Source organism: Cydia pomonella, chromosome 1 (assembly GCF_033807575.1).
Source record: "Cydia pomonella isolate Wapato2018A chromosome 1, ilCydPomo1, whole genome shotgun sequence".
NCBI classification, from domain to species: domain Eukaryota; kingdom Metazoa; phylum Arthropoda; class Insecta; order Lepidoptera; family Tortricidae; genus Cydia; species Cydia pomonella.
The window spans coordinates 36,471,092-36,490,324 of NC_084703.1; the positions used below are offsets into that span (position 1 = coordinate 36,471,092).

General features: G+C 38.6%; 1 protein-coding gene across 1 annotated transcript in view; it reads right to left on the minus strand.

The window, feature by feature from the left end:
* Positions 1-1,861: 1,861 nt before the first annotated feature.
* Positions 1,862-19,233, minus strand: part of LOC133521762 (ATP-binding cassette sub-family C member 4-like) — a 73,337-nt gene continuing 55,965 nt past the window's right edge. The window contains exons 10-25 of the mRNA XM_061856833.1: positions 15,671-15,835; positions 14,009-14,146; positions 12,343-12,510; positions 11,006-11,146; positions 10,697-10,917; positions 10,476-10,609; positions 9,961-10,170; positions 9,290-9,520; positions 9,050-9,156; positions 8,827-8,950; positions 8,364-8,534; positions 6,796-6,923; positions 6,167-6,289; positions 5,921-6,043; positions 5,685-5,845; positions 1,862-4,177 (exon numbers count right to left, since the gene is read on the minus strand). Coding sequence (XP_061712817.1) covers positions 3,904-4,177; positions 5,685-5,845; positions 5,921-6,043; positions 6,167-6,289; positions 6,796-6,923; positions 8,364-8,534; positions 8,827-8,950; positions 9,050-9,156; positions 9,290-9,520; positions 9,961-10,170; positions 10,476-10,609; positions 10,697-10,917; positions 11,006-11,146; positions 12,343-12,510; positions 14,009-14,146; positions 15,671-15,835 — 2,619 coding nt within the window. The 3' untranslated portion in view covers positions 1,862-3,903. The remainder of the gene's footprint in view (positions 4,178-5,684; positions 5,846-5,920; positions 6,044-6,166; positions 6,290-6,795; positions 6,924-8,363; positions 8,535-8,826; positions 8,951-9,049; positions 9,157-9,289; positions 9,521-9,960; positions 10,171-10,475; positions 10,610-10,696; positions 10,918-11,005; positions 11,147-12,342; positions 12,511-14,008; positions 14,147-15,670; positions 15,836-19,233) is intronic.

Genomic DNA, 19,233 nt, shown 5'->3' on the forward strand with positions numbered 1-19,233 from the left:
TACGTGTAGGGGAGGTACCCTAAAAAAAATTAAATTTTTAGATTTTATTGTACGACTTTGTCGGCTTTATTGATTTATATATCCATGCTAAATTTCAGCTTTCTTGCACTAACGACCACGGAGCAAAGCCTCGGACAGACAGACAGACAGACAGACAGACAGACAGACAGACAGACAGACAGACAGACAGACAGACAGACAGACGGACATGGCGAAACTATAAGGGTTCCGTTTTATGCCATTTGGCTACGGAACCCTAAAAATGTAGTGTATCCCTAAGACTGCAGTCGTGAAGACGACCAGCCCGCGTAGCCAACATGCCTATCGTTGAACGTTGGCTACGCGGCCAGGAGGTCCAGCAGCAACACCGGTGTGAGCGGCTCAGGCCGCGTAGCTAACGTTATAATTGTTAACGCTCCGTAGCGTAGCGTAGTCATCTCTCTCTATCACTCTTCCATATTAGTGCGACTGTGACTGTTGCATTTCGTTCGCCACGGAGCGTGAACGATATGCACGTTAGCTACGCGGGCAGGGGTGTCGGGAGGTGTACGCCGCTTTCTACCCAGTGGCTGATAACAGCCATTGTGCCAACTCGCGTCTTATGCATGCTTCGGCTTATCATTATTTTAGCATATGTTAGATAAGTATTCTAAACAACTATCCGCGAAAGATACATTATGCGAAACGTTGGTATGCTATTTTGGCGAGTCGTCAAAATCTAGGTATATTTTTTAAAATATGTATGGTAAAAACTTAGTTCTAAGGAATAATTGCCCGCCGCCCGAATTATCATTTGGACTAAATCAACTTAGTTTGACGCACATTACAGAAGGTCTTGTTTGGACTCGTGTAACTTATGAAATGTTTGAACTAAGGCTATCGTTTTGATGCTAACTTTTTGTTTATATCCTGTACTATCATTTAACAATAAAAAAAGTACAGGTTTCGAAAAAAGAGATAAAATGTAAAAAAAGTAAATTTTTGAAGACAATTTTTTTAGGGTTCCGTACCCAAAGGGTCAAACGGGGTCCCGTTATTACTGAGACTCCACTGTCCGTCCGTCCGTCCGTCCGTCTGTCACCAGGCTGTATCTAATGAATTGTGATAGTTAGCCAGTTGAAATTTCTGCAGATTATGTATTTCTGTTGCCGCTATAACAACAAATACTAAAAACTGAATAAAATAAATATTATTTCCAATCTCGAGATTCTCATCCAATCACCGAAGTTAAGCAACGTCGGGCGAAGTCAGTACTTGGATGGGTGACCGTTTTTATAGATAATGGTACGGAACACTTGGCTGATTTTCTTTGTTATTATTTCTCGAGTTATTGTGTAAAATTCTCCGTGTGACTGATTGTGTAATATTTATGCTTGAAAATTATGCCCCTAATTCATAAGCAAAGAGCATTATAATCACTGTTCATAAGCTACCAAATGATTTTTTTTTTAAATATGCGACAGTTAAATGGACAGATAATGATTTGTCTATGGAAGGTAAAGGAAAGGAACAGAAACTCCTTAAGCAGAATTGTTGCAAAACTGTCCAGCTGTCAGCTATAAATAATAGTTCCAAATCTCTCCAAAGTAACGCTAGAGTAGCTAAGAACCTAGGCGTTATTGACGGAGTGAAGTGCCCTGTCTATGAGTAGATGTGGAATTTTCTCAAGTATTCTAGGTATTGTAGCGCCACCTATTTATGGTTTTTCGTCGGACACTTTTTGGTATATGGAGATTTTGTTCCTTGCCTCTACCTTCCATAGATTTGTCGATAAAATTCATGCACGTGGTTAACGGCTCCACTATACGTGCACAAACACATTGTATAGATTGGTAGGAAATTGGTAAAAAAAACGACTGGCGATGGGTAGAGCTTATTTAATATTTGTTCGAGGAAATCCTCTATGGCATTCACAATGGTCGGTTTTCAGTTGAAACAAACTAAATAAATGAATATTTTTTTAGAAAAATCTTAAACCGATAATTTATAATACATTCTATTCTAAAATAAATAACACAGTGACGTTCCTACATTTATACTTAGATACTGGCAATACAAATAAAATAAAAAGTTAAGGCAATCTTAACCAAACATATTTTTAAATTATACCTACCTAAGTCATGAAATAGGTACAGGTAGGTATAATAAATAATTCATGGTCTCAATATGCATGCAAAAACCTTAAATAAAGTAGGTCAGATGTTGCGCGTGTTGATTCTCGTTCTGAGAGGGTTCCGTAGGTAGGTAGACGGATACACACTTATACAAACACCTATCTAATTAGCAACACGTTCTGAATTGTAACATGACAGACGCTTCCTGCGGGAATGTGTAAATGACGCCCACGACAGGCTTGACGTACCTACCCCTATAATTTCCTTAGTCGGTCCATAAGCTCTGATGAAAGGAATGTATTTTTGTATATAAATGATATACATTACCCGACACCGGTAGTCGTTTTCAGTGAGCGCACTGTTACAACGTTCTTATTTTACGCTCCTGCTTTAAGGCCTTTTTACAACTTACTTAATTCAGTAGGTATCCTAAATGACTTAGTAAACGCGTTCAGCACGTAAGCATTTTAAAAAGTAACTATCTAACTAGAAATACGTTTTTTTTACATTAATTAGGATGACTGAATTAAGTAAGGTTATCACGGCAACCCCACTTATGCAACCTCAAACAAAGATATAAATTGTGTGATAACATGATAATATAATTATGTAAACAGTTCAGTAAAAAAAGGTAGCAGAAAATAATTATTACAATAAATCGTGGAATTCTTACTAGGAATTTACCAACATTATTATTTATAATTTTAACAACATATCAACGTTACCTTCGTTATGCGTTAGTGTCCAATCACTGCTAAGGTTTCTTGCTAAGTACAGTCAGCATCAAAGTAGCGGATCAAATAACGTTTCATAAGTATCTACCATTCTATAATAGCTTAACAAAACGTGATGACTATAATATAGAACAACTAAGACTGTAAAAATTTGGAATAGTTATCCGGGATGTCAGATACTTTTGACGCGTTGTTTCATCCGCTACTATTGATGTTGACTGTACCACGTTAGGGATTGTGTCTGATCCTATGGGAAATGCATGTGATAACAGCGTGGTAGGAGTCTATCCCCATTATTCGTTTAAAAGAGTTGTTTTAACCGTCATAATGTCAATTAGTTACATTTTTACTAGTTTGCAGTATTCACGTACGGAAAGTACCGATACTAATTAATTCATTGAGAACTAAAAAAATCACTTCAGCTATACGAGTGCACATTATAATATGTTTATTAATATGAACTTTGCATGAAAGAGTTAAACTAATGTAAAATAGCTTGGTTTATAAGTAGGTATTGGAAATATTTGTGACAAAACTTATAGCCCGACTAAGTGTTCCCATATAAGTTAATTTGCAATAAATGCTCACACTTGAGGCTTCCTGGTCTGTTTGATTCCGTAAGCCTAATTACCTATACCTAGCGTCAAGTTGTAATACATATGTGACGTTATACGCAGAGGCATCACCGGGGAATCTCCTAACATACTAGCAGACACCGACGTAATATGTATTAAATGATTTAAAGTACGGAACCCTGAATAGTGAACTAAGTAGTAGGGCTCCCTTAACAATGCTGAGGTCGAAGGATTTTTCGCTCCGCTATGTACTGATTTGCAACCTTCGCAACGTAGTTATAGCGAGGCAACAATATCTTGAACCACATATGATCGCTTCAATTCCATTTGATAATTAAGTGGATGATAACTTTTGGTAAATCTGATCCTATTATATTTATCTATACCACTTCTTACCTTTCTATCACTTAGTTCGAATATTACGTTGGTACTTTAAAAAATAATTAAAAACTTAACAACTTATCACGCCTGGCACGCTTATTATTCTATAACTCCGCCACTGTCGAGGAAAGTGGTCTTTGCAATCTGGAATAGCTGTTCTGACATTTTGTCACTGGTTTCTTTGACCATCTTTGTGAAGTGGCCTTCGGGATTGCTGAGGAGTTTGTAAGGGTGGTCGAACTCGACCAGGCGGCCCGCGTCCATCACCATGACGCGGTCGGAGTCCATGATTGTGTTGAGCCGGTGCGCCACTGTCAGTACGGTGCAGTCCGCGAAGCGCTTTCGAATGGTTCGCTGAATAAACTCATCCGTCCTGAAAATATTACACGAACAATGAGAATTCATGAGACGTGAGAATTCAAGTCCTCAATAGAATAAAATGAAAATATTTTAAGTACCTATTAATCTTTTTACAAATATCATGTATGACGAACAAATAAAATTCTTATTCTGATTCTGATTGTGACGCATTAAAGCAAAGGCTGCGAATTGCTCAAATACCTTTGTAGTTAATTAAACTACAGATATTATAACTTTTACTTTCATACAATTAAGATATAGTTGAATAGCTGGCACAAACGCATTCTTACACTGCCTGCAATAGTAATCATGCAGGTAGCTATATACGTGAGAGGAAACTTGAACTTATTTAAAACGAAAGAGATGGGGTCTAATTACAATACGCGTAATGCTAGGAAACTAGTAGGACTTAGTAGGAAATTAAAAAAATCTAATAAATTAACTCATGTAATGGGACCTACTGTTTATAATAATCTGCCACAAAACATTATTGACGCATCAAGTGTGTGCAACTTTAAGCATAGACTAAAAAACTGGCTCGTTGAACACCCGTTCTACACCTACGAGGAGTTCATAATGCATACAGGGTCAGTACCTATCCGAACAGACTTTTAAATAAGAAACTTAATGTATAATGTATGTTTCACCTATTTTTAAAATTAAATTTTATTTATATTTTTTATTTTTATTTATATTTTTGATTCTAATGTTATTTGAATTTCTTATCCCAATTTTAATTTATTATAATTGTAATTCTAATTTTATATTACTTTATTTATTTTTTTGACATATAAATTGGCTTTGTTTTTAATTTTACTTATTGATTATCCTGTTACTAATTGATTTTAATGTATATTTTGATACTGAGTCTAATTTCTGAATCTAATTTTAAATGTAAATAGGCTTTGTTTTAATTTTTATTGTAATTTTATTTTTAAGTTAGTTTTAACTTTAATCTAGTTTTATTTTGACATGTAAACTAACTTTATGAATAAATGAGTATGAGTAAGAAACGCAGCCATGGGGATCATGTGGTTATAAAAATAGGAAGGTAGAAGCAGCAGGGACACGTTTATCCACCGCGCACTATTCAATCATGGCTTTCATGAACATTATAAGCCTTGCTGGTTATAAACCAGGTAACATACCTATATGTGAACGTGAACCCTGACAGGGTAGAGCAATGATGTCTTAGACTTAAATACTAAAGTTTTACTAAGTATAAGAAATTTAATGCCTATTAGTTTATACCTACAAATAACAATGGATAGAATTGATATAAGCTAACAATAACTCTAATTAGATCTTAAATGTCTATATATATTTAAAATGTAGGGTAACCGCACCAAAGCATCTACTTCTTTTTTATAAACATATATGACCTAGAGTAGGTGGATTCATTATTTGGTTATAATTGTTACTGTAGTTTCGCGTGTTTGCTTAATTAGTACTGTTCTTTATTTTTCGTGCAGGAGTTTAACTGTATACAAACGAGCCCAATACAATCAATGCGTACTCACTTAGGATCAACATTAGCGGTGGCCTCATCGAGCACCAAGATGCGGTTGCCGCGCAGAATCGCCCGAGCGAGGCACACCAGCTGTCTCTGACCGAGCGAGAAGTTCGACCCGCCCTCTGACACTTTGAAGTCCAAAGAGTGTATAGCCGACTTCAAATCAACCTGAGAATAAAAAATATTGTAAAATAAGAACGTGCTACAGGAATCTTTTAACTAGTAAATATAAATGAGCCTTACTGCTTCGAGTGCCCTCCATAGTTGCTCATCATCGTAACTGTTGAATGGATCTAGATTGTATCTTACTGTTGCAGAAAAGAGAACTGGTTCTTGAGGTATGATGGAGATCTTGGATCGTAAATCCTGCAGGAATAAATAAATGTATAATGTAATATTTAGTTTGTGACAGACGTTAATATTTGATTATATCTATAAATGAGAAACAGTATTACGAGTCTATTGGTGGGCGAATGTAGTGAAACTTGCCTGTAAAGCCAACTGAGCCGTGTCCACATCGTCGATAAGCACTTCGCCCTCGACGATGGCGAGTCGGAACAGCGAGCTGATGAGCGAGGACTTGCCCGCCCCCGTGCGCCCCACAACTCCGACCTGAATCACGCGCATTTTAACTTCATTGAGAATAATTATACACTTCGAAAATATTAAGCTTCCTTACTTAAATTACGCTGTTGTAATTTTTTATAGTTACTTATGTAACAGGGTAAATCGTCTATTACTGGCTACCTACCATTTACGGACACATGGCTAAAATTATAAATATATTGATCTATTCACAATATTCAAGTAAACCAAGTAACATTCGTTCTGAATATTTACATGGATTTTGTAATTACATAATATTTTTTAGTAAAAGGGATCCGGTTACTGAAAGGTGGTCAGTAACAGACGATTTAACCTATCTTGTTGTTTTAATACCCGAACTTTCCAATTACAATTATTCGGCTACTGTAATAGTATTTATTTAGACTTCTTCTGAAGTAGTATTGCTTTCGAAAATTATCATTGCGATCGATGATGTTCGTATCTAAAGACGTCGATGTGTTTATAATATATGTATGCACTAAATAAATGATGAAACATTAAATAGTGTTTACCTTCCATCCATTTTCTATGACTACATTGAGGTTTTTAAGGATTGGCAGATCTTCTGTATTGTACTTCATGAAGACATTGCGGAACTCGACACGGCCACGCCACGGCCAACCGTTTGGAGTTGCCTTCGCTGTAACGGAAGTGAATTTCAAATTAATCTTATTTTATAGTTATACCTTTAAACGAGTAATTCTTGTATATATATTTCTGTGATCTCGGAAACGGCTCTAACGATTTCGCTGAAATTTGGTATATGGGGGTTTTTGGGGGTATACAATCGATCTAGATTAGTCTTATGTTTGGGAAAACGCGTGTTTTCGAGTTTTCATACGTTTTTCTTTCGATGCAGAATATGGTCGCTAATTTCGTGTTGCCGGCCACTGTCCGTCTGGTCCAGCGGGTTAGGGCCTTATCACACTTGCGATATGCGAACGAGTTGAAAGCGAGGCGAGCACGCAGCGACTTCGCCGCGAGCACGTTACGAGTTCGCCGCGAGTGCGTGACGATTTCGCCGCGAGCGTGCAACGAATTCGCAGCGTACTCGCGGGAAAATCGCTGATAGTGATCTGAGTCTTGGACAGTCAGTTACAAAATGGATTCCGACGAGGAAACACTTCTGTTAGCTTTATTACTTCGGAGACGTAAGAAACAAAAAAAAAGACAGAAGAGACGGTTTTGGGAGGATCCATTTATAATTAATCGACTGCAAGAGAGTGACTTCTATGTTCTGTTTTGCAAACGAATAAAAAATAATCCCAAAAAATTTCGTTCCTACCTGCGAATGTCAAGACTTACATTTTACGAATTGTTACAAGTGATCCAACATGACCTAAGAAAATCGCAAATCGCAAGTGTGATAAGGCCCTTAAGACGCGGACGGCTAGAAACGAGTGTTACGGGTTCGAATCTCGCTCGGTGTTTAATTTTTTTTTTTTATATGGTCAAGTTTATATATAATTTTTTAATTTTTATTGTTTTAGACAAGTTTAATTTAGTAAAAAAATTTAGTTAAGATTGTCACCTACACACCACCATATTACAATAAATAGTTATAACCGAAAGCTCGGTCGCCCAGGTACTATAATATTAAGTATAAAAACAAAACATAGTAGAGAGAGAAAGAGAAAGAGAGAGAGAGAGAGAGAGAGAGAGAGAGAGAGAGAGAGAGAGAGAGAGAGAGAGAGAGAGAGAGAGAGAGGGAAGATAGAGTGAAAAAGGAGAGACAGAACAAAACATGTTTACGTAAAATATGTCTGTTTGTGAACGCTTAGGGACTTAAAATAACTTGTCTTAACAACTTATGGTTCTTTCTAAAGAACGGACGCTTAACACGAGGAATTATATTTTATGGATTACGGTTTGATTAAAGAACCATTCTACTTATTCCTCTTAGCTGAAGAGAACCAGTAAATATAAAGATATACTTACGGACCTAAACTATTAGGTACATTAAAAAGAAGGCAATAAGTACAATATGATCGTAGCAGGTATAATTGTTAGTCCCTTGCCTCTAGTCCACTTGTCTCTAGAATACATACCTAATATAATATCAAAACCAGCGACTACCTACCGCCTTTTTCCCACTGCGACTCGCGTTCTATGTGCGTGTATTGCAATATTCTCTCAACGCTCGTCATTTGCGAAATAACTTCGGCCGTCTGACGCACACCGAACTGCAGCATTCCGGTTAGAATCAGTGTCTGCGATATGGCCAAACCCACGTTGCCGGAGAATATGGTTTCTAAACACAAACAAAGCAACATTCAACACGGAAATAAAAAATAGGTAGGTATACCCTAGACTTAATTTGACCGGGATATAAACCGTGATTACCTTTCATATTGTTTTTGTTTTGTGTTTAGTTATGTATACGCTTATAAACAGTGTTTAGTAACAAAAAATAAAATACCGAGAATAATTACAGTAGCCGAGTTTTCTGGACTCATAATTTAGTAAAATTGCATTGTAGCAACATGATTTTCTCTTTGAAAATTAGTACCCCATAAGTAATCATCTTTTAGTTAGATACTTACTGCTATCAATAACAAGGAAAGCGATGATAACGATTGCCAAATATATTACGCAAATGAAGTCTAGCCAAAAACCAAGAGTGACTCCACTAGCTAGGTAGCTGCTCCACGTTGAAGTGTGAATGTCCTGAAACAAAGTTGGTGTTATTGGAATATACTCTTACACATTACCATTTTAATTCCTGTTACGTAGTGGATAGGGATAAGTAGTAAGTATATGCTTTACCTGGAACCGATCGAATTCTTTTATTAGCCGTTCCTGTGCTCCTGCTGAACGTATAGTGCTGATGCCGTTCAATGTAGCAGCCATATGCGAAAACACGGGACTGCGCGCTGAAATATAAAAAAAAATATCTCAGAACACAACGACAGGGATGAACGAAGTTTCATGATCTATGGCAATACTGCTAGTATTAGTAATATCAAATTGATCTTCAGAGAACCAAAAATATTACAGAACACTTACTAGTTCCTTCTAGACGTTTAATGGACTGCGCAGATTTCAGATAAATCTGAAGAATAATGTAAAACAGGAGCAAAATAATTGTAGTAGGCAGTAGAGTCCAAACGAGCGCCGCTGCATTGAGAGCCAGGATACTGAACATCACCAAGTAGATCTGAATACATTCCAAGAGAAACCGAGGCAGCAGTTCATCTAAGGAACCGATGTCTTTCGAAAATCTGTTCAAAATGCGACCTGAAATAAAATCAAAGTAGTAAGAAAATAGTACATTAACGTACAAGCACAGGTACAAGTGAGAAAAGTAGGAAATTTGCAACAAGTCGATAAATTAACACGAGTTGCAAATTACCTATAATAATGCATAAAATAGATATGTGCTGTAATATAATGAAAAAGTGGCTGTGACAGAATCGGACAGACAGACGGACATGACGAATCTATAAGGGTTCCGTTTTTTGCCATTTGGCTACGGAACCCTAAAAAGGGGCGCTGAAGTCAACTGAAATAGGCCGTAATTTTGAGGGTTGGAACGTAGCGCAGGATGCTAGGAGGTCCCCTGATTGGGTAATTTGTCAAGCTTTCAATGCATACATTCAATTTCAATTCAATTTGGAATCTTTTAGACCTGTGGAATGTGATCATGTCCCTTAATAGGCAGTTATGGTGGAAAATACCTGATGAGTTGGTATCGAAGAAGCGCATAACTCCACGCAGCATGGAGTGGAACATGTCGTTGTGCAGGTTGCGCGAGGCCGCCATGCACACCTTGAAGAACATAAAAGCGCGCGCTGTGATGAAGAAGATGCAGCACACAATAAGAGCCGAGTAAACGTACAGATACTGTGCAGTGTCCAGCGGTCCGATGTACGCGTGGATGTCTAAATCTGAAACGTGTGACGAACAAATGCTGCTTATTAATCTAATGATATAATACCCTCTGTTTATAAGGAATGCGGAACTCGAAGATGGAATAAAACGTTTAATGTTTGGATGTTTTAAAGCTCCTTTCCACAGGCGGTATAATATGTTGCGAAGCTAATTACACGTCGGTATGTCTTCCACATATAGTAATTTTTCGTGGTTATTTTGAATCTAATTTTTTGATCCCCGGTATCATTTGTTATTTAACATAACATGACTTTACTAACACAGATATCAAAATACTTATTAAATAGAAGCAAAATCTAACCTGACTGTTGCTCAATGCCAGAAAAGTAGCTGGCAAGAGAATACGTTGTGTTGGCCGGCGCTTCCAAATTGCGATCGTATTCCTTAATAGTGCTGTTTGATTGTCTTTCTTTTTTTAAAGTAACTTCATTAGTCCTGAGAATAAGAGTAAAATATTAGATAGCAATAGCAATAATACATAAAATAGGAATATATTAGCCGGAATTGGTAGCATAGTCATACCAGAAGGTGACCCAGTAGTCGCAGAGTGTGGCCGCGAGCTGTCCGACGATCAGCAGCACCACCATGAATAGTATGCGCGGCGCACGGCCGCCGGCGCTCAGGTAGGCGCCGTACACGTGCCAGCCCATCGAGCCCGACTCTCGCTCCTCCTCCTCCATCTCCTGAGCCGGCACTTCGCCCCCGGTGGACTCCGCCAATGATGGACGGCGTGCTGTCGACAACTACCAAAACAGAAAAATTGACACATATTTTAACATTTTGCATGCCTTGGTACGGATAGCAGATTATTTTCGGTCTTTTGGAACTTACTCTGGCTGATGTTCGTCTTGATATTGGTTTCGGCTTCTCTTCAACTTTTTCATCATCATCTTGAGTAGCACTCAAAAGTTTAGCGAAGTCCTTTCCGTAATTTATAAGTTCCGCGTAAGTTCCTTTTGCTTCTACAGCGCCCTAAGAAAAAGTCAGGTGTTTTTATTTTAAAAAACTATGATATACCTACTTATTGGAAAAGTCGATTGAAAATATTGCGCCGATCGATGGGTATAATAAAATAATATGGTAACGGCACCAGTCATGGGACATTTAAGAGCAAAATTGGAGCATTGTGACATTTCCCTGATACATGTAAAAATTCTACTCCTAGCGTGTTAAAAGTTGAATGTCCTATCTGTCTTTTATGTTTCAGGCGTATTGTACAAAAGATACTGCAATTCGTTTCCACATAATCACAAATTAAATCTATGTTTTTTATCTCCAGTCATGGACCACAAAGCTCCAGTGATGGACCTCCGGTAATGGAAAGGAACCAGTGATGGGTCCCATTTAATGGGACATGAGTACATGACCCTAGCGATCTGAAATATTAGAATGAGAATAGGGACAACGATATTAATTCCGCACCCGATATTCTACAATTCAATATATGTATTAGGGCAAATTTGGATTATGAGAGAAGTCGCATACGAGATTCATTACATTGCGGTATTTGATCGGTCGTCAGAATTCAATGTACTTTATCCTCAATAGTCCGCAATGTAGCTAAAATCCCATGCGGGTTTGCGCGCCGTCTAAATAAGACCTTAGGGTACAGTTCGTATTCAGACTGCACCAGCATTACTGCAGCAGTATTGCAGCGCGACATGACTGCCGACTGCATTGCTGCTTCAGAAATGAGGCCAGCAGTAATGTCGCGTTGCAATAATGCTGCTGACTATCATACCATACTGTCACAGACGTGAAATTTTAAAATAGTTGACATGTTTGTTAACTACATTTTACGTATGTATTCTTAAAACATGAAATTACGGCATGGCAAGCATCATTGTATAAGATTGTCATATCATAGGAGGTATGCAGTTTTACAGCTCCTATAATGGGATTGGGAAAAATATCAATTTTTGTTTACATCTCTGGAGTAACAACATAATGTGTTGTATACCTAATCTCATGGTAAATGAAATTAACAAAACTCATTCTAATTTACACGAAGTAAATATATTAATATATATACTTGCGTCATCGAAAAAGAGTAACTTTCTATGTAAATTGACTTTCCTTATTTTTTCTTAACATATCAACATCAGTCTTTACTTATTTGATGAATGAAAAACGATAAAGCAGTCTGTGTGTAAATTATTCAGGCGTACATTGCTCATAATAACGATGTAATCAGCATCCTTGAGGTAGTGCAGCTGGTGCGTGACTAGCACGCGCGTGGCGTGGCGTAGGTAGCCGCAGATGCACTCGTCGAATAGTTGCCGGCCCACGTGCGCGTCCACCGCCGACAGCGGGTCGTCCAGCAGGTAGATGTCCGCCTGTAACCGGCGTCGCAAATTCAATCACTCCGCATATCCGTTCATTTACAATTACACCATAATTCCTATTGGGTTTTGCCGCTCGCGAAATATAGCGCAACGCAACTAACCCACGAGTCGCAATGAGGTTTTTGTAACAACAATAGTAGATTGTAAACCAAGGGATGAAAGGCATTCATTTCAGTTGAGGCAGTTTCCAGCCAATAGTCCGAGGCTGAAATGATGCCTTTCTCCCGAGTAAATACTGTAAGGTAGAAGTACTAGTGCTCGACGCTGCACTAGTTACCGACATGGGCACTTTATGTCATAAAAATATAGGTTAAATTTGAACAACGAAGATTTTTCTGTATTCGAACTTAATCCTTGTCACTTTGACATAAAGTGCCCATGTCGAGTAATAGTGCAGCGTCGAGCACTAGTACTTCTACCTTACTTATAATTTCGAATACGAGAAAGTTAATTATGGAATGAAGTGTCAGAAATTGTACAATAAATCCATTTTGAACAGAACTTTGATTGCTTATCGTAAAAAAAGTGCTCTAGAGCAGAAACGTATCACTTTCTGTACACTTCATAGAACAAAAATAATCCACTTTCAGAGCATGAGAAATGAAATAGTTATTTGTACAACAAGAGAGCAAAGTTTGATATTTCTTCGAGTGCTTGTTTTGAGTCCCGCGCAAGCGAAAGATTCTATAATAGATAATCTAATTTAGAATCTTGAGCGCAGTAAGGGACTCAAAAGCGCACGAGATGTAAATAACTTTGATCTCGTGTAGTACACAAAATTTTTCACGTCAGTCAGCCATCAAAAAATACAACCTGAAAAAATATAATTCAGACGGACGGATCACTATTTCACTCATGTTTTCTGAAGGTATTCTAACAAATAATGAATTAACGAACATCAATTGACAGTTCAATCGACAATTTTTTTTTTGTAAAAAAAAAAACTTTGTGGGATCCGGTCCGAATTGCGGATACTACTATTTGTCAACTATAGTAGAGATCGTTAAAAGTAGTTAAGTAGAATTATTTACTACGTAACAATTGGGTAAATTTGTATAAGTTCATTGTTTTGATTGTATAATAAATTACGTAAAATATGGTGATTTTATTAATTTTTAAACTTTTATTTCATTAATTAATTATTACGAATGAAGACTCGTAGGGTGTTTTGGAACGATGCGGTCTGACTTATTTCGGGGGTCTATTATAAACCGTCAATATACCGTTGAATTACGTATGCACTTTTTTTGTCTCTTTCTTTTTGCTAATGACGTGAAATGGATAAAGACAATAGAATCCAAATATTTCGAACTTGTATTAGAATTAGGGGCGCACGTTGAAATGACATTCGAATCTAAAGGTCACTTGAATGTTATTTTGTCTCACTCGGTGAGCAAAATGCGATTTTGCTCAGTTTTTAAGCAGCAAATTACCCTTTTTCAAGCTGCTGACGTGAAAAAGTTATTTGAAACCTTTAGCTGTCACTCACCTGTCTATAAACCGCTCTTGCAAGGTTAATTCGCGCCCGCTGTCCGCCAGAAAGTGAAGCGCCTCTTTCACCGACCAATGTTTGGTCTCCATGAGGGAATTGTTGAAAATCTTTTTGTAGAGCGCATACTCTCACCACCTTAATTATAAAAAAAGGGTTGAAATAATATTTATGCCATGAAAAATTATGGTACAAAAACAAGGAGTATAATAGAAGACACATTTAATTAAAACTTCACTTCACCTGAAGACATGATTTAATTATCTCTCGGGCCCAAGCATAGTAATAATTTGTAGTAAGTAATCAAATATTCGTGTAGCAATTTACCAATGAATAATAAAGGAAGACATGTGCGAATAAGTACTAATGAATTCGATTTATATTTATTTAGCAACACCTTTGCAAATTGAAATGGAACATTGGCGGCGGTGTCTCGGCTCGGCCGTACCGGGCTATCGTTTTTAGGGTTTCGTAGTCAACTAGGAACCCTTACAGTTTCGCCATGTCCGTCTGTCTGTCCGTCCGCGGCGTTGCTCCGTGATCATTAGTGCTAGATAGCAGCAATTTGGCATGTATGGATACATAAATCATACATGGCGATAGAACGGTAAAATAAAAACTACATTTTTTTTAAGGTTTCTCCCATACAAAATATATATTTTTTTCTCTTTAACGCAAAGGTATGGTTTCGTTGGATAGGTCTTTCCAAATGAATAAAAGTGTCCAACAACCATTTTTTGATAAAGTGAGTATTTTTGGAAATAATCGCTCCGAAAGAAAAAAAAATTGCGTAAAAAAATATAAAAAAATCGTACAACAAAAGCTTAATAAATACTTTCAATTAAAACTATAGCGAACACGATCGTTCTAGGAGTTTTTGAGTTTTTGCAAAAGTCTTCAATAAAACTACGGAACCTTACAATGAGCATGGCCCGAAATGCTCTTGGTCGATTTTTTACTAATAATAATGGAAAGCTTTGGGACTAGGTTACATAGCAGGTATGGAAGGTAAAGGAAAGGAACAGAAACTCCTTAAGCAGACTTGTTACAAAACTGTCCAGCTGTCAGCTATAAATAATAGTTCCAAATCTCTCCAAAGTAGCGCTAGAGTAGCTAAGAACCTAGGCGTTATTGACGGAGTGAAGTGCCCTGTCTATGAGTAGATTTGGAATTTTCTCAAGTATTCTAGGTATTTTAGCGCCACCTATTTATGGTTTTTCGTCGGACACTTTATGGTATATGCAGATTTTGTTCCTTGCCTCTACCTTCCATAATAGCAGGTTTGGTACCTGTCGGGAGCCGATTCATACTTATTTTGCAGTTTTCCACTTTTGTTAAGCGGATGGAACCTGAATATTATGTAGATTAAGTAGATGTTGGTTCACATTTAAAAAGAAAATCACTAGCTGAAGTCGTTATACGGCATGTTATAATATTTTTTTCTAATATTTCATGAATAAATAAATCACAAATTCCTTTTAAAAGGACTAAATCAAATCGAGTTGTGATCTATAATTAAATAAAATACGTTTAATACTACATTAATACCAGAGTCATAGAGACAATACGATTCAGGTAGGTACCCCTCATTACATACTACAGACTGTTAATATGATAACCTTTCATATTGACTTCGCAGTATCGATAAAAAATAATACTTACTTCTTTATATTTTTTGGAATTATAAGGCAGTCCAAAGAGGATGTTCTGTCGGACAGTGGCCACAAATAGCCACGGCTCCTGGCTCGCGTACGAAAGCGGCCCGGACAGATGGATGCGGCCGCTCGTCGATCGGAGCTCGCTCAGCAGCAATTGCAACACGGAACTCTAAAAAAAATTACTGACATGGCAGTGATCTACGAAATTTTATTTAAACCTTACCTATACACTTCATAACAGCTCTGGTAGTAGCAACGCAATAACAACAACAACCCTGTGTTACAGTCGAAAACTCATCACATATCATAAACCCTCTATAATACCTTCAAAATACGTAAATAATGGCCAACATTACGATAAACTGTTTTGTTACAACAAATTTCTTATCTGTGACTTCATAACTACATCAAAATCGATTTGGTTATGCATTCAAATTTGGAACATCTCTGAAAAAAAAGGAAATTCGATTTGACCTCTCGTCTAATATCAGTCGAGATGCCTATTTGTTCGAAATGAAATGTCAATTGCATTTTTGACATATCTCGCATGTTAGTTTGTATCGAATACGGAAATAGGCCCCCGACTCTAGTTTGTCTCTGAATAAAAAAAAAACTACATGCGTGAAAAAAGTTTTCATTTACCGCCATTTGACAGTTTATCTTTTAATTAGTTTTAAGTATAAAATGAATATGTTTTGTTGTTTTTAAGGTAACTATATAGCAAAAGTTTCGTGTAAAATAAGCGATAAAAATATTTCGGTGACGTCACCACATATCCGCGAGTTCCGTCAAGAGAGCAACGATTTGGCAACGATGCCCAAACGGAGGCTGTAATTTGGGTTAGTGAATATTACATAGAAAGTTTATAATATGTGTGTAGATAAAATAGTGTATGTAACTGTACATAATTAGACATTAAAACACTCGTGTGATGTATTTAAAAAATTCACTTCGTTCGTTTCTTAAACCCACACTCGTGTATTTTAACGCCTTTTATTATGTAGCAGTCACATAAACTACTATTACCGTATTCGCGGGCTGCAAGATCAAATTGGTTTTCTAATACCACATATGTACCTACGGTTGCTAATTGTAAGTGTTGGGGGGTTGGGGCACAGATATCAACTGACCGTTAGCAATATCATATCAACCTCAGCGCCTCCCATTCGCACCCGTTCCGTGCATTGGAGAGCACCCAACCCATCTCACCGATACCCTAAGCTAGGTTCACACGGCGTTCAAAATCGTTCAAAAGGCGTCTATGCGGGAAAACCGTCTGAACGATTTTGTAAGTTGCCAAACAAATTTTCCTGCTACTACGGTACCTATTCGATAAAATCCCATATACGGTATACGGGAAAAATTAACGCCGTGTGAACCTAGGTTATGGCTATCCATAAATGATGGCCTGGATTGAGAGATCTGTGAAGCCGCAGGGCCTCTAAGCGAACTGGCGCCCAATGTTACAACTTTAAAAGGAAAGGGGACGACTGCTTTTCCATACAATCGTAGTCCCCGTTTTACTCTATGGATATTATATTTATATTGCATATCATGGCTTAAAAATTTGCACGAGATCCAAAACAAGTGTACACAGAATGCTTTACAAGTAAGCGCAAATGCTACAAATAAATGGGGTGCATGGAACGAGCCGCCCCGCAAGACGCAATACGAGCAATTGATGTGTTTCTACGATACACCTAAGCGTCTGGCGCACCCTGGGCAACGGTCAACACTTGTGCTGACCGGCAAATCCTTCCTCCACGATGGTTTCAACAAGTTCTAATGCGAAATATACATGCGATCAAAAAAGGCACTTTTCAGCGCCAGCCCTGACTGTCGTCTCTATAAACATAGAGGGCTTCTCGGATGACAAAGCACAACTTCTGTCCGAAATGTGCCGCGAGACACAGTGCCACGATTTATGCATTCAAGAAACCCACCGTGACACAGGCCATCAACGGCCGCATATACCCGGACTGATACTCACAGCTGAAATTCCACATGCAAAGCATGGCAGCGCGATCTTTACAAGACCGGACACCCGGATTGTTTCTTCTTATTGTGTCCTGCGGGAAACTATGGAGCTTATAACCCTAGACATTGGTCAATGTACGATTACTTCAGTCTACAAGCCGCCTCCACAGACTTTCCAGCCGTGGGATGTGTCCCCACTAGGCGACCAATGGCCGATAATTATCATGGGCGACTTTAACAGTCACAGTACTACGTGGTACGTGGGGCTACCGAGACTCAAACCCAGATGGCGAAAAAGTGGAGGCATGGGCAGAAGCGAATGGGCTGATACTCCTGCATAACCCCAAACTACCTTCCTCTTTCAACAGCGGGCGCTGGAAGCGGGGCTACAACCCTGATTTAATTTTCACGAGTGAAGGGATAAGCTCACAGTGCATTAAAACGGTCTGTAAACCGATTACGAGAACGCAACACAGACCCCTAATGTGTCGAATCCAAGCGGTTGTGCAACCCGTTATAGTCCCGTTCCGCCGTCGTTTTAACTTCCTAAAGGCTGACTGGAATAAGTACACTAGCTGTCTGGATGAGAACCTGGATGGCCTGCCACCAGTGGCGTCAGAATACGACAATTTCATCAAGATTGTCAGGAACGTATCATGCCGGTTTATACCAAGAGGATGTCGCACCCGTCACATTCCAGGACTCAATCAGATCTCCGTTGAACTCCTCAAGACATACGAATCCCTGTACTGCAACGACCCGTTCTCGGAGGACACTATACTGGCTGGGGAGCACCTGATGCGGGAAATAGCGACAGGCCGAAGGGCAAGATGGTGCGAAAAAATAATCAACACAGACATGACTCATAACAGCAAGAAAGCGTGGTCAAACTTGCGAAAGCTTACAGGTGAACCACCACCACCAACGAACCCAGGCCAAGTCACAGCTAATCAAGTAGCAACCCAACTCTTGCTCAACGGCAAATCTACTGATCGGATGCCAAAACTGACTCCAATAGTCGCAGAGCAGCAGAACCGCACCGATCTTAGTAAGCCTTTTACTCACCAAGAGCTCGAGACTGCAATGAAAACCTTAAAAAATGGGAAAGCTGCAGGCGTCGACGACCTGACTGTAGAACAAATAAAACACTTTGGGCCGAAAGCCACAAATTGGCTCCTGGACTTATATAACAACTGCCTGTTGACAATCAAGATACCAAAGGCATGGCGCAAGTCCAAAGTCATCGCTCTTCTCAAGCCTGGAAAGGATCCATCGGATGCAAAAAGTTACCGTCCCATTTCCCTGTTGTGCCACACCTATAAGCTGTTCGAACGCTTGCTCTTAAATCGCCTTGCTCCCATTATCGACCCGCTCCTAATTCCAGAACAAGCTGGTTTCCGGCCGGGAAAGTCTTGTACCAGCCAAACCCTGAAACTGACACAACACATTGAAGATGGTTTCGAACTCGGTTTGGTGACGGGCGTTGTCTTTGTGGACCTAACGGCTGCCTATGACACGGTGAACATACAACGACTACTTTCTAAGGTTGGATGTATGACTGAGGACGTGGGTTTCATAAACATTCTTCGC